Genomic DNA, 16,397 nt, shown 5'->3' with positions numbered 1-16,397 from the left:
GGGACAGTGTGGTCTCAGGACCCTCGGGGTCACAGAAAGACCGGGGGTGCCTGAGTGCGGCAGAGCTCCCAGGAATCGGAGCGGGGAAGCCGGCTGCAGAGACGGAGCCGAGGCGCGGGCTCTCAGCTCGGGGTTGCCATAAACTGTGATCCGCGGCCCAGTCGGGGCACGGCTCCCCCAGCAGGGACCCAACAAGCAGCAGAGCTGGGGAGACTCCCCTTCCTCCCCCCGGGAGGAGTGGCGCGGGAGCGCACCGCAGGGATCTGCTGGGTTTGGAGACTCCACACGGGGTCGGGTGCCAGAGATAGAAACGCTCGGTCACAGGCCGGGTGAGCACGGAGTGCGGCTGGAGACCGGGGAGACGGGAGTGACTGCTTTTCTCTGGGGGCGCAATGAGGAGCGGGGCCCCGAGTTCTCGGCTCCTCTGGGTGGAGATTGGGAGGCCGCCATTTTCACCCTGGTCCTCCAAAGCTGTACCGAGAGCTTGCAGGGAACAAAAGCTCCTGAGAGCAAACCGGAGCAGCTTCCTTAGCCCGGACCGACAAGGGCGGGGCAATTCCGCCTCCGGCAAAGACATTTGGGAACCACGGCAACAGGCCCCTCCCCCAGAAGATCGGCACGAACAGCCAGCAAGCCAAGACCAAGTTTACTGATCAATGAGAACGGCAGAACTCCAGCGCTAGGGGAATACTGGACATGGAATTCATGGCTTTTTTACCATGATTCATTAGTCTTTCAAAGTTAATTTTTTTAACGTTTTTTTGAATTTTTCTTTTTCCCTTTTCCAACCAACATCTTATCAATCCCTTTTTAAAAAAAAACATTTTTATTTTTCATTTTTAGAGTCATATTTTATCCCTTCATAGTAGTTAGCTTTATTTTTGGCGCACACACACACACACACACACACACACACACATATATATATATATAAGTTGTTCTCTCTTTAAAATTTTGAGATACAGTTTCTTCTAACACATCAAAATAGACCCTAAATCTCTAGTGTATGGCTTTTTTCCAGTCTCCTGCCTGATCACATTCTCTCCCCCTTTTTTTATCTTTCTTTTTCTTTAATCCTCTTATTTTTTTAAACACCTTCTGATCAATTCCTTTTTTAAAATTTTTTATAATTTTCATTTTTACAGTCATATTCCATCCCTTCCTCATATCAACCCTTGATTTGTACATATATAGGTCTTTCTTTAAAATTTTAGGAGGCACTTTCTTCTAATAGACCAAAATACACCCAAATACTAGTGGGTGGCACTGATCTACGCACCGGCCTGGTCATATTTGATCATGTTCTGTTTTTTTTTGTTTTGTTCTGTTTTTGTTTTTATCCTTTTCTTTTTTTTCCTCGTTCTTTTTTCTTTCTTTTCCTTTCTTTTCCCCTGGTTTCAGGTCTTTTCTGATTTGTTTAGAGTATATTTTCTGGGGACGTTGTTAACACGTTAGCATTTTGCTCTCTCATTCATCTATTCTCCTCTGGACAAAATGACAAGACGAAAAATATCACCTCAACAAAAAGAACAAGAGGTAGTACCGTCTGCCAGTGACCTACTCAATACGGACATTAGTGCAATGTCGGACCAAGAGTTCAGAATCATGACTTTAAAGATACTAGCTGGGCTTGGAAACAGCATGGAAGTTATTAGAGAAACCCTTTCTGGAGAAATAAAAACTAAAATCTAACCAAGTCGAAATCAAAAAGGCTATTAATGAGGTGCAATAAAAAATGGGGGCACTAAATGCTAGGGTAAATGAGGCAGAAGAGAGAATCAGCGATATAGAAGACCAAATGATGGAAAATAAAGAAGCTGAGAAAAAGAGAGAGAAACAACTACTGGATCACGGGGGCAGAATTCGAGAGATAAGCGATACGATAAGACGAAACAACATTAGAATAATTGGGATCCCCGAAGAAGAAGAAAGAGAGAGAGGGGCAGAAGGTATATTGGAGCAAATTATAGCAGAGAACTTCCCTAATGTGGGGAAGGAAACAGGCATCAAAATCCAGGAGGCACAGAGAACCCCTCTCAAAATCAATAAAAATAGGTCAACACCCCGACATCTAATAGTAAAACTTACGAGTCTCAGAGACAAAGAGAAAATCTTGAAAGCAGCTTGGGAGAAGAGATATGTAACCTCTAATGGTAGAAACATTAGATTGGCAACAGACCTATCCACAGAGACCTGGCAGGCCAGAAAGGACTCTGATATCTTCAGAGCACTAAACGAGAAAAATATGCAGCCAAGAATACTATATCCAGCTAGGCTGTCATTGAAAATAGAAGGAGAGATCAAAAGCTTCCAGGACAAACAAAAACTAAAGGAATTTGCAAACACAAAACCAGTCCTACAAGAAATATTGAAAGGGGTCCTCTAAGCAAAGAGAGAGCCTAAAAGCAGCATAGACCAGAAAGGAACACAGACAATATAGAGTAACAGTCACCTTACAGGCAATACAGTGGCACTAAATTCATATCTTTCAGTAGTTACCCTGAATGTAAATGGGCTAAATGCCTCAATCAAAAGACACAGGCTATCATATTGGATTAAAAAACAAGACCCATCAATATGCTGTCTGCAAGAGACTCATTTTAGACCCAAAGACACCCCCACATTGAAAGTGAGGGGGTGGAAAACCATTTACCATGCTAATGGACACCAAAAGAAAGCTGGGGTGGCAATCCTTATATCAGACAAATTCGATTTTATTTTATTTTATTTTTTTAAAGATTTTATTTATTCATTTGAGACACAGAGATAGAGAGAGAGAGAGCATGAGCAGGGGGAGAGGCAGAGGCAGAGGGAGAAACAGGCTCCCTGCTGAGCCAGGAGCCTGATGTGGGGCTCGATCCCAGGACCCTGGGATCATGACCTGAGCAGAAGCCAGACGCTTAACCATCTGAGCCACCCAGGTGCCACCAGACAAATTCGATTTTAAAACAAAGACTGTAATAAAAGATGAGGAAGGACACTATATCCTACTTAAATGGTCTATCCAACAAGAAGATCTAACAATTGTAAATATCTATGCCCCTAATATAGGAGCAGCCAATTATATAAGGCAATTCATAACAAAAGCAAAGAAACACATTGACAACAATGCAATAATAGTGGGGGACTTGAACACCTCCCTCACTGAAATGGACAGATCATCTAAGCAAAAGATCAACAAGGAAATAAAGACTTTAAATGAAACACTGGACCAAATGGACTTCACAGACATATTCAGAACATTCCATCCCAAAGCAATGGAATACACATTCTTTTCTAGTGCCCATGGAACATTCTTCAGAATAGATAGATCACATCCTAGGTCATAAATCAGGACTCAACCTGTACCAAAAGATTGGGATTATTCCTTGCATATTTTCAGACCACAGTGCTTTGAAACTAGAACTCAATCACAAGAGGAAAGTCGGAAAGAACTCAAATACATGGAGGCTAAAGAGCATCCTACTAAAGAATGAATGGGTCAATCAGGAAATTAAAGAAGAATTTAAAAAATCATGGAAACCAAAGAAAATGAAAACACAACTGTTCAAAATCTTTGGGATACAGCAAAGGCAGTCCTGAGAGGAAAGTATATAGCAATACAAGCCTTTCTCAAGAAACTAGAAAGGTCTCAAATACACAACCTAACCCTACATCTAAAGGAGCTAGAGAAAAAACAGCAAATAAAGCCTAAACCCAGCAGGAGAAGAGAAATAATAAAGATCCGAGCAGAAATCAATGAAATAGAAACCAAAAGAAAGAACAGTAGAACAGATCAACAAAACTAGGAGCTGGTTCTTTGAAAGAATTAACAAGATTGATAAACCCCTGGCCAGACTTATCAAAAAGAAAAGAGAAATGACTCAAATCAACAAAATCATGAATGAAAGAGGAGAGATCACAACCAAGACCAAAGACATACAAACAATTATAAGAACATATTATGAGCAACTCTATGCCAGCAAATTAGATAACCTGGAAGAAATGGGTGCATTCCTAGAGATGTGTCAACTACCAAAACTGAACCAGGAAGAAATAGAAAACCTGAACAGACCTATAACCACTAAGGATATTGAAGCAGTCATCAAAAATCTCCCAAAAACAAAAGCCCAGGGCCAGATGGCTTCCCAGGGGAATTCTACCAAACATTTAAAGAAGAATTAATACCTATTCTCCTGAAACTGTTCCAAAAAATAGAAATGGAAGGAAAACTTCCAAACTCATTTTATAAGGCCACCATTACCTTGATCCCAATACCAGACAAAGACCCCCTCAAAAAGGAGAATTACAGACCTATCCTTGATGAACATGGATGCAAAAATTCTCACCAAAATACTAGCCAATAGGATTCAACAGTACATTAAAAGGATTATTCACCATGACCAAGTGGGATTTACCCCCCGGGCTGCAAGGTTGGTTCAACATCCGCAAAACAATCAACGTGATACAATACATTAACAAAAGAAAGAACAAGAATCATATGATCCTTTCAATAGATGCAGAAAAAGCATTTGACAAAGTACAGCATCCTTTCTTGATCAAAACTCTTCAGAGTATAGGGATAGAGGGCACGTGCCTCAATATCATAAAAGCCATCTATGAAAAACCCACAGCGAATATCATTCTCAATGGGGAAAAGCTGAGAGCTTTCCCCCTAAGGTCAGGAACGCGGCAGGGATGTCCACTATCACCACTGCTATTCAACATAGTATTAGAAGTCCTAGCCACAGCAATCTGACAACAAAAAGAAATCAAAGGCATCCAAATCGGCAAAGAGGAAGTCAAACTCTCACTCTTTGCAGATGATACGATACTTTATGTGGAAAACCCAAAAGACTCCACCCCAAAACTGCTAGAACTCATACAGGAATTCAGTAAAGTGGCAGGATATAAAATCAATGCACAGAAATCAGTGGCATTCCTATACACCAAAAACAAGACAGAAGAGAGGGAAATTAAGAAGTCAATCCCATTTACAATTGCACCCAAAACCATAAGATACCTAGGAATCAATCTAACCAAAGAGGGAAAGGCTCTGTACTCAGAAAAGTATAAAATACTCATGAAAGAAATTGAAGAAGACACAAAGAAATGGAAAAACGTTCCATGCTCATGGACTGGAAGAACAAACACTGTGAAGATGTCAATGCTACCTAGAGCAATCTATACATTCAATGCAATCCCCATCAAAATACCATCCACTTTTTTCAAAGAAATGGAAGAAATAATCCTAAAATTTGCATGGAACCAGAAGAGACCCTGTATAGCCAGAGGAATGTTGAAAAAGAAAAGCAAAGCTGGCGGCATCACAATTCCGGACTTCCAGCTCTATTACAAAGCTGTCATCATCAAGACAGTATGGTACTGGCACAAAAACAGACACATCGATCAATGGAATAGAATAGAGAGCACCGAAATGGACCCTCAACTCTATGGTCAACTCATCTTTGACAAAGCAGGAAAGAATGTCCAATGGAAAAAAGACAGTCTCTTCAACAAATGGTGTTGGGAAAATTGGACAGCCACATGCAGAAGAATGAAACTGGACCATTTCCTTACACCACACACAAAAATAGACTCCAGATGGTTGAAAGACCTAAACGTGAGACAGGAGTCCATCAAAATCCTAAAGGAGAACACAGGCAGCAACCTCTTCGACCTCAGCTGCAGCAACTTCTTCCTAGAAACATCACCAAAGGCAAGGGAAGGCAAGGGCAAAAATGAACTCTTGGGACTTCATCAAGATAAAAAGCTTTTGCACAGCAAAAGAAACAGTCCACAAAACCAAAAGACAACTGACAGAATGGGAGAAAATACTTGCAAATGACATATCAGATAAAGGGCTAGTATCCAAAATCTATAAAGAACTTATCAAACTCAACACCCAAAGAACAAATGATCCAATCAAGAAATGGGCAGAAGACATGAACAGACATTTTTCCAAAGAAGACATCCAAATGGCCAACAGACACATGAAAAAGTGCTCAACATCGCTCGGAATTAGGGAAATCGAAATCAAAACCTCAATGAGATACCACCTCACACCAGTCAGAATGGTGAAAATTAACAAGTCAGGAAACGACAGATGTTGGCGGGGATGCGGAGAAAGGGGAACCCTCCTACACTGTTGGTGGGAATGCAAGCTGGTGCAACCACTCTGGAAAGCAGTATGGAGGTTCCTCAAACAGTTGAAAATAGAGCTACCATTCGATCCAGCAATTGCACTACTGGGTATTTACCACAAAGATGCAAATGTAGGGACCCGAAGGGGTATGTGCACCCCAATGTGTAGAGCAGCAACGTCCACAATAGCCAAACTGTGGAAAGAGCCAAGATGTCCATCGACAGATGAATGGATAAAGAAGAAGTGGTATATATACACAATGGAATCTTATGCAGCCATCAAAAGGAATGAGATCTTGCCTTTTGCAACGACATGGATGGAACTGGAGGGTGTTATGCTGAGTGAAATAAGTCAATCAGAGAAAGACATGTATCATATGACCTCACTGATATGAGGAATTCTTAATCTCAGGAAACAAACTGAGGGTTGCTGGAGTGGTGGGGGGTGGGAGGGATGGGGTGGCTGGGTGATAGACATTGGGGAGGGTATGTGTTATGGTGAGCGCTGTGAATTGTGCAAGACTGTTGAATCACAGATCTGTACCTCTGAAACAAATAATGCAATATATGTTAAGGGAAAAAAAAAAAGAAGAAGATAGCAGGAGGGGAAGAATGAAGGGGGGTAAATTGGAGGGGGAGAGGAACCATGAGAGACAATGGAGTCTGAGAAACAAACTGAGGGTTCTAGAGGGGAGAGGGGTGGGGGGATGGGTTAGCCCGGTGATGGGTATTAAAGAGGGCATGTTCTGCATGGAGCACTGGGTGTTATGCCCAAACAATGAATCTTGGAACACTACATCAAAAACTAATTTACCTGTATCTCTATTTCCCACACGGATCCCCTGCTCCATCCAGGTAAATCTGATTCCTCCCAGAACACGTCTTGCTCCTGTCTTTCACAAACACCAGTAACTTCCCTTAGTCTGTATTCTTTCTTCATGACCGTCTTCCACCCCCTGCCTTTCTTCCTGTTGTTCTGTTTAAGCGGACTTCATTTTTAGACCTACATCAAACATCAACCTTCCAGAGAACTTTCCATTACCACACCCCTATCCCCAGTAATCTTTTCCTCCATAGAATTACTCTCACAGTATAAGCCATGGATACAATAAAGGGCCAAAGAATGATACTGATCACGTTACTTAGTCTGTTACTTATATATCTTGTCTCCCCTACTAGATTGTTGAGTTCTGAGAGCCTGGATTTTCTTATATTACTATTTGTCAAAGTGCCTAGTACCAGGGAAGTGATCAGTCAACATCAATTTAACAAGGATGAATAGCAATATAAAACCCAAACAGTGTATTTTACATGCATGGAGCATAAGGGAAATGCAGGAGCTCACATTTAGCCAGGATAACGTACAAGGGGAAAGGTTAAGGAGGATCATGAGAGAGGGATTACAGTGAGTATCACTGCCAGACACCAGGAGCTACTACATAATGAGCTCATATTAGAAAGTATTGTTAATAATAATGGAGCTCTAACCTCTAATCAATGTAGTTTTTTTTCCCCAGAGAGAGAGATTATAGCTCTAAGTAATTTGTCAAATGACTGTGAAATAAATCTAGCTTTGTGTATACCCAGGGAATTATCCCACAGAAACCTAGCCATTTAGATACATGAAAACTGGGGTGCCTGGGTGGCTCAGACAGTTGAGCGTCTGCCTTCAGCAGCAAGCCTGGGGTCCTGGGATTGAGCCCCATGTTGGGCTCCCTGCTCAGCGGGGAGTCTGCTTCTCCCTCCCCTGCTCCCCGGACTTGTGCTCTCCGTCTCTGTCAAGTAAATAGATCTTTAAAAAAAAAAAAGATACATAAAAACTGGCTGTGTGGTATAGTGCAATGAACACACTTTTTAGAGTGGTTCAAATCCCTGCTCCCCATTTCTTAGTTATGTGTCTTGGGGAAGAAAAGGCTTCCCCAAGGCTTCCTTGCACCTCAATGACCTCCTCTGTAATCCTGGAGGACTGTTGTGTGGATCTGCAGTAACGTGTATAGAATATCTGGCACCGAGCCTGGCACGTAATAGGCTGGTTTGTTCAAAGGGAGCTGCTTTGATATTTCTTTATCTATTGCCTCCAGCATTTTCACATTTAGATGGTGGACACACGTGTCTGTCTTTCCTCTTTTCTCCACAGTTACCAAGAAGGTGAGGCCAGAAAACTGATATCCTGCCATGGATTCTCATAGCAGAGCTCTGTGTGCTCAGCAGTCTGGAGAAATTTAGAGTTAATCTTAGCACGTGACTGAGCTATTAGCTGAGAGCACAAGATCAATAGGGGATCTCAGGGAAGGGTCATGGGGCCATGCCTGGTCATACTGATATGCAACAGCTACTCATCTTCCCGTGGAACTTTGTCTCTTATTTCCTAGTTGTCCATCTCTACAACACAGTTCCAGTGGGCAATGTTGATGTATTCATCTCAAGGATGTCACATAAACTACTGCTAATTTTTCCATCTGATATCATTTCATTAGATACTTTACTGGCCAAACTAGATCCAGCAGGTCCAATATGTCTAGCTTTTTGGTGAGCTTTACTTTAAAAAAAAAAAAAAAAATATATATATATATATATATTTTTTTTTTCCTTTTTTGTTGCCCTGGGGAAAGTTTTTCAGTCAAAAGTGTCCATAACAAGCTTTTACTATACCTTCACTAGCTAAGTATACGTCACAAGTAGAATCTGAAAAACTTCTGAGCCTACATATTTGCTTCAACTGTTCATCCTTAGCTTTGAAGAAAGTATTTTCTTTCATAATACTGTCCATGAAAACATTACTTCTTAAAAGTAGTACTCAAATGTAGTTACTCTCTCAACTTGGGAAAATATAAACAACAGCAGGAAGTTAACAAGGCCTAAGCATTAGGGTTCCTTTGTATGGTTCCTTGCAAGCCCAGTGGGGTCCTCGGAAACATGATCACATGATCTTAGGTTTTTAAAAACTTGCCAAAGTAAAATATTTTTTAGATTCTTTTTCTTAAACAGAATCCCCCAGTTGAATAAGCCAGGATCTGCCCTGATTATTGGTCAAATTAAATGTGTCCTAAACTCTCCTACTCTGCTTCAAATTTGGTTCTGTTCAATATGGCTTAGATTATGTAAGCCAGTAACTGAAGTTTAGAAATATTTTTTGTTCTACGGACATGTTCATTATAGTATTTTTTGTGACAAAATTTATTTTATTAACCAACTTGAAAATAGCTTTTCAGATTATATTGCATAATATGCAATATGCTATATAATAATGGTTCATATAGCAGTTTTAATTCCTTAGATATTCTGTGATACTGAGTTTCCTCTCTCATGATGTGTAATGTTCTTAGAAAACAATGTCAGAGAGTCACATCAAAATGTAAAAAGGACATTTGAAAATATACAGTAACCTTTCAGCAAGATGCTTACCTATGTCTAAAATCTTTATTTCTTGGTGGAAGCAGATAAAAAAGGTGGGGAAAAAAAAGCACAGTTAGAAAAAGTTTCTAAAATATAATGAGTTGCATACTGAGATTTTAATTATTTGAATGGAAAATTGCCAACTTAAGCAGAAATAACACCGGACATGAATTTTGTAGGCCAAGGTTTATCAAATAATTTACAGAATAGGATGATTTTAATAATCACACTTAAATGAACAAAAGCAAAGCAACAATTTGTTACTTTAACTATTGGTATTATGGCTAATGGGTTAACCCAACTTGAAGATCCAGTATTCTAATGGAAAAATTATAGCCTTACTATTATGTCCTGATAATGTAGGGAAATATTTTCTCTCTTAATTTCAACTAATGTGAAATAAAAGAGTAACAACCTGTATCAAGAAGTTATTCTAAAGAACAACTAAAGGGATTTAAAAATCATAGTTCTATCCTACTGAAGCACAGAAAATGCCCTGAAATCAGTGAGACATTTTATATGTTGGGTGACTTTATACTCTTTTATACATTTATACATTTATGGCACAGTATATATGTATTGTGCTTTTCCCAACTTTAACCAAGAATCTAACTTCTTTTCAGGGCAAATTTTAAACATTGGGAAGGTATACTTAAATAAATAAATTGGTCCATTAGACTAAACACTTTTCCTTATAAAGGCATGCTTAGCTTTGGTAAAAATCCCAAATTAAGCAGGTGCCTGGCTGGCTCAGTTGGTAGAGCATGCAACTCTTGATCTCTGGGTTAGAAAGTTCGAGCCCCATGTTGGGTGCAGAGATTACTTAAAAATAAAATCTTAAAAAAAAAAAACAAAAAAAAAACCCAAATCCAAACTAAGGAAAGACATACCTTAATTCTAAAACACTTGTTACGTTTCCAGATGGGAATATTCGCCGAACATAGTTGAAATCCCCTACATATAGGCTGCCATCGATCCCGCAAGCTAATGCAACTGGAGCCAACAGTTTATTACCATCGGCCTGACCGTTGCAACTCGGGCATGAGATGCTGCGCCTTCGGCCATTTCCCATGATGCTACTGACAACCGGAGGCTGTTGGGAGATGAACTGGTTTTCCCCATTTCCCTTGTACAGTATACCTAGAAGACATAAAATGCATAAGAATTTTCTTGTGATAAAAAGTAGAAAGATGAAAAGTAAACATGTTCACTCTAGATGTAACTATAATTCAGTGCTTTGTAGATACCGCCTGGGAACACTATTTCAAGTTCTCTTGGAAAGAACAAGACTCTATTCATTTATCTGGTGCAAAATATTATTTGGCAAAATATAAAGGATATATATGAAAAATGCTGTCTGTTATGAATGTAAGGGAGGGCTGGTGAAAGAAACAAAGGACTAACCAGAAAAATTAAAAGCCCAATTGTCAACATTGACAGTTCTCCAACTTGGCTATACATCATCGGAATGACTGGGGAACTGTAAAAGATACCAGTGCTTGGATCTCATCCTGAGAGAATCTGATTTAATTGGTCTGGGGGCAGTCTTTTAAAAAACCCTCCAGATAGGGCGCCTGGATGGCTCAGTCAGTTAAGGGTCTGCCTTCGGCTCAGGTCATGATCCCAGAGTCCTGGGATCAAGTCCCACGTCAGGCTCCCTACTCAGCGGGGAGGCTGCTTCTCCCTTGCCCTCTTGCCCCTCCCCCTGCTTGTGCTCTCTCTCTCTCTCTCTCTCTCTCTCTCTCTGTGTGTCAAATAAATAAACAAAATCTTTAACAAAATCCCCAAACCTCCCAATGACCCTAATGTACAACCAAGTTTGAGAACCATGCTCTTACATGTTCTTCAGGGAATAACAAGTTTGCCTAATTGCGAAATGATGTTATAATATTATATATTAATCCAATCAATAAAAATGTGCACCACAAATATGAATTTCTTCCTTATGAGTCTAGCACTGATTTTGAAAATGTTAAAAGTACTTTGTGGAAAATGAAGTTAGAAAAATAAATATCAATGCCCCTCTATACTACTATGCTGTCAAAGAACATTCTTCTTGCTTAGACTCTTATCTGACATGAGGATGCATACACATGCGGTTATTCAAAATTCCAAACATAACAAAACTGTTATGGAAGGGCAAACTTATTATTTAAGGAGAATTCTGCTTTATGGCATGAAAGTGCCAATCATTTTAAGACACAATGCCAGTCTGCTCCACTGGGTCCTCAATGAAAATCTGAGGGAAAAAAAAATCCCAAATGAGTATTAAAACATTCTCATAGTTCTAGAAACTAGATTTGAGTTGCGATTCTAATTTTATTCATTTGCCATTATTATATAGACAGCAGATCAATGGTTTCATTATGGCCTGAGGTACCCTGGCTGGTCAGCTGTTTACTCTACCATACATATTTCATGACACTTCGCAGAGGGCGATTATCTGTATAAACCATCTGCTCCTTGGACTTTGGAGTTGTACGTATTATGTATTTATTGAATGTTCTCTATTTCAAAGCAGTTCTTCAAGCCAATGCTTATACTTTTTAGCAGCTATGCTGTTAAAAGAATCAATCCATGAAAGAGCAAACAGGAAACCGAAAAATGTGCTTTCTTCCTCCCACTTTGGGATAATTTTAAAGTGAAGAAGAGATCAGAATGATTATGTTCCCCTTATAGCGCAGCACATTTTTAGGTGGAGTCTATGGATTACTTTTTAAATGCTTTTCAAGTGATGTAATAATCACAGAAAATTTACATAAAGAAACCAGGGGAGATAAAACAGGTTTATTCAAATTTAAGGGAAAATAAGCCAAATAAGGCTGGACCGTAACACATGAAAAGCCTTTTACCTTGAATATTCAAAGAATACATTAATGAGACCTAAGAACCTTCTTTCTGTGCTTATGTTATTTGACAATTATGGAACTATATTTTCCTGTAAGAGCTAACCCTACAAGCCAACCTACTGCTCTGCTCAGCCTGATTTTTTCAGCCATTCTTTTAAGGGATTGGTCCTTCATGATTCTCCTCTATTCTGACAGAAGACAAAGATGAACATTAGAATATTTATTTCCACGTCCCAGGCCTGCAAACACCTGTCACTGTCTCCATTTTGGCCTTCTCTTCCTCTTTACTACATTTCACAGCTCATCCACCTTGTCACGATTACAAATCACTTTGTTTATTCAATTAGATACGTGTCACTTTGAGAAGCCGCTACTTGTCAAGTGGTTCTTGGGTAAAATTTGAAATCACAATCAGTTTACCCTGTGAATTAGGTTACCTCACATTTTAAAACAACACAGAGTTTATAATTTATAGCAGTTTTTCGAGGACAGAACTTGGGGTAGCCCAGTTTCTACAGCTGACCTGATATTTTAATAAAAGCAGACTATATATTATTCTGGTAGACAGTGTGTCTGTGTGTGTATTTCTATTACATATACATACACAGAATATCTACATGTTTCTCAAATCCACCTGAATTCTGTACTCAGTTTTGGGTACCGTTACAGTGTAATTTAACACTGTTATGATATGGGTTTATGGCATGGGCCTTCCTGAGCTCTCTGCTTGTTGACCCCCTACCAGTTCATAATCACCTGGTGAAATCCTGGGGCTACGAACTTGACCCTATATGCCCATGATAACTAAAATGCTTCTAGAGAGGTTCCCCTGGTTTTGTTTATCAAGAGCTTCCGAAGGAATCCAGCAATATGTCAAACTCTGTGAAACACAATTTCACATCATTTAATCAAGAGCAGCCAGGGAGGGGCACATTTGGCACGTGGCTTTGCATTTTGAAAGCCCACGACTACCCCTGGTGTTGTTGACATGACAGACTGAAATACCACGGCTTCAGGCACTGCTGATGATTAGGGATAACATACGGAACATCCTTCTTGGTTGGGAGTCTCACTTTTCCAAAGTATGAGCTGCACGTGGCACTAGCTATGGGCTTTGCTCCCAACCTTCTGGCATGCTCACTGAATGGCAACTGGATGTCCAGGACACAGCTGGACCAGGGGCAGAGCTCAGCACCGCTGTAAGGTAGGAAAAGGGTGGAGGGTTTTTCCGTTTTGTTTTTCCTATATTGATTTGCTCAGTACTATTTTCTTCTAGAGGTAAGACACCAGCACTCTAGAGCACGGGCTTGGACACTACTGTAGACTTATTACATTTGGAAGTTGAAAATGCACCCTTTCCAGCCTCCACAACAAATTTTTTTTAATAAAAAGAACAAATATCAAAGTAACATTAATCTGAAACAGTGACCATTACTCAAACATTTAGTTGTATTACATGCTCAATTCAAAATTCTGATTCTTCCAAAAACCTTTGCGAAGTCAAAGCTAGATGATTTGCCACGACTGTGAAATCTCCTTTGGCTATTTGGAAAGGGAGAGTAGAGAGTTACCAGCATGATATGGTTTAGGATGGGGGGCTAGAGGAAGTCACCTTAAGGTTCCGCTTTTCTAGAAAAGTACCTATAAATTATCTGAGGTGTAGCCAGCATGTGGGCAAAAATGTCAGACACACAGTAAGGACGACAGAGTTTGTTTAATATAAATAATATCCTTTATGAGATTAAGCTGGTCAAGTTTTGTAAAATAATTTATGTCTTTCGTGTTATCTGAAATATGTGTTTTCAGACCATATTCCTTTATAGTATAAGGTTTACTCTAAGTAATAACTCTCAATCCTTGCTTTCTTCTCAGATTATTCCTTTATTTTTTCCTAAGAATTACAAAGTTAAATAAGAGCATATGGAACCCAATTTGAGCAGAACAATTTTTTTCTCACATACAATCTAAGAACTGAAAAAAAAAAAAAACACTACATGCTCAGAATAGGCTAATTACTTAAGAGTTAAGATTTATCAGAAATATTTTGGTAAAGTCACATGGATTTTTTTTCTTTATTTAAAAAAGTCCCCTCCCTCCATTTTTGGTAAGCCTCCTTAAAGCACTCTGGATCCACTCATGGGCTTACTATAGAATTAGATACTTCTAGATGAATCTGTCGTGAAGACTACCACATAGAGTACTTTCAATGCAGCACCAAAGTCTCTTACATTCAAATGGGAGACCTATTTTGGTGATGAATTTATGAATGATTCAAAGTCCACAAGAAGAATATTAGGTAGTTCCCACTTCAGACATGTATAGTCTTTAAAAATATATCTTGTGCAAGACTGTTGAATCACAGATCTGTACTTCTGAAACAAATAACGCAACATATTTTAAGAAAAAAGAAAAAGAAGAAGATAACAGGAGAGGAAGAAAAGGGGAGTATGTCAGAGGGGGAGACGAACCATGAGAGATGATGGACTCTGAAAAACAAACTGAGGGTTCTAGAGGGGAGGGGGGGAGGGGGATGGGTTAACCTGGTGATGGGTATTGAGGAGGGCACGTTCTGCATGGAGCACTGGGTGTTATGAACAATCAATGAATCATGGAACTCTGCACCAAAAACTAATGATGTAATATATGGTGATTAACATAACAATAAAAAATTAAAAAAATATATCTTTATTTTTTCTACTAATTCTAATCCTACAGCATGCATAGGATAAAAATGTTGCCATAATCTAATCAAGGTAAGTGATATTAACTACGAACAAGATCTTACCATTCTGAACATCCAACACATGATGTTTATCCAATGTCCAACCACCCATGTTGGAAGCGTCTAATTCATAACCTTGCAAAATGGCAGTCCTCTTTTCCCACAGAGTCAGGTCCAGACATGACTCGTATTCGTATCCAACCGACACTGGAATCAAGACAAATCACAGTACATCTTCTCAATTACAGGCAGAAATGCAATTTATTATTTTGATAAAACTGCTTTTTTCCCACAATTGAAGACTCTAAGACACTATTTCCACTCATTTATGTGTAGAAATTATTTTTATATGAGAAGATCTGACCACATAAAAGGTGTTTTTCTAAGAAACGATCTTCAAATATTATTTTTCTATTGATTTGATAGGAAACTAGTATTTTTTTCCCCTCACACCACTTTTTCACAAGGGTTCACAGCACAAAATGAAGACGAGATTGGGCAACTGGTTAAGTAATTAGATCAGATAAATCAGCCCCAGGTGGTGATCAGATGGTAACAACTAAAAATAATATGTGGTATCTGAGTAATTAGAGCTGTCTAGTTTCCAAGAGTATTAAAAGTTGTGCAAAACGTTTATGATAAGTAAGGTTCAACACAGCACAGAAGACAGCCTGATTATGACATTATATTCACATGTTATTATCAGGACTGAATGATAACACTAGCAGTAAATTACTGTGAACAAATCACCAATGAAAAGCTTCAGAGTTATAAGAAACATGGGTTTTAAAATTTAGAGCAAAGTGAAGGGAGAAGTGGCAATTATCTGATTGACGTGAACTAATTCAAGCCCAAGTTATATATTAATTTCAGAATGAAATATCTATGATAGTCTCAGGTAAAAACTAATGGAACAAAAAGCATCCATTAGTTTTGGCTCTCCTCAGCCTGAGCATGAAGCTATACCATATATATCTCAACATGCCAATCTTTGATTGCATTGTCCCAACATTCAGTGAAACAATGGGCTTAACTGATGTTTTAAGAATGGCATTCCACTGAATTGACTCCTAGTCAAAAGAGCTGAAATAATTTTGGGGCACAAATATTGTCTATATCCTTTTAAATATCATTATGAGTTGAAACTACCCTTATAGTTAGATACAGAAAACATAAAGGATAAAGAAAGCTAAGGAGATAAAGTTAGAAAGAAACAAAAAGTGAAAAAAGGAAGGAGAACAGTAAGGAAAAAGAATATGAAGGAAAGGCTAGGACAACTTGGAATCTCATTCAGAACATTTTCGAAG

General features: G+C 39.2%; 1 protein-coding gene across 4 annotated transcripts in view; it reads right to left on the bottom strand.

The window, feature by feature from the left end:
* TENM3 (teneurin transmembrane protein 3) overlaps positions 1–16,397 on the bottom strand; it is a 1,496,942-nt gene that overhangs the window by 46,000 nt on the left and 1,434,545 nt on the right. For all 4 annotated transcript variants that reach the window (XM_073902279.1, XM_073902283.1, XM_073902281.1 and 1 more), the window contains 3 exons: positions 15,154–15,297; positions 10,410–10,659; positions 9,529–9,549 (listed from right to left, as the gene is read on the bottom strand). In XM_073902279.1, the coding sequence (XP_073758380.1) occupies positions 9,529–9,549; positions 10,410–10,659; positions 15,154–15,297 (415 nt within the window). The remainder of the gene's footprint in view (positions 1–9,528; positions 9,550–10,409; positions 10,660–15,153; positions 15,298–16,397) is intronic.

This window comes from Callorhinus ursinus, unplaced genomic scaffold (genome assembly GCF_003265705.2).
Source record: "Callorhinus ursinus isolate GAN/ISIS: 27379988/994484 unplaced genomic scaffold, GSC_fseal_2.0 scaffold17, whole genome shotgun sequence".
NCBI lineage: Eukaryota > Metazoa > Chordata > Mammalia > Carnivora > Otariidae > Callorhinus > Callorhinus ursinus.
Note: the sequence above shows the minus strand (reverse complement) of the source record. Positions and strands in the feature narration are given on the sequence as shown.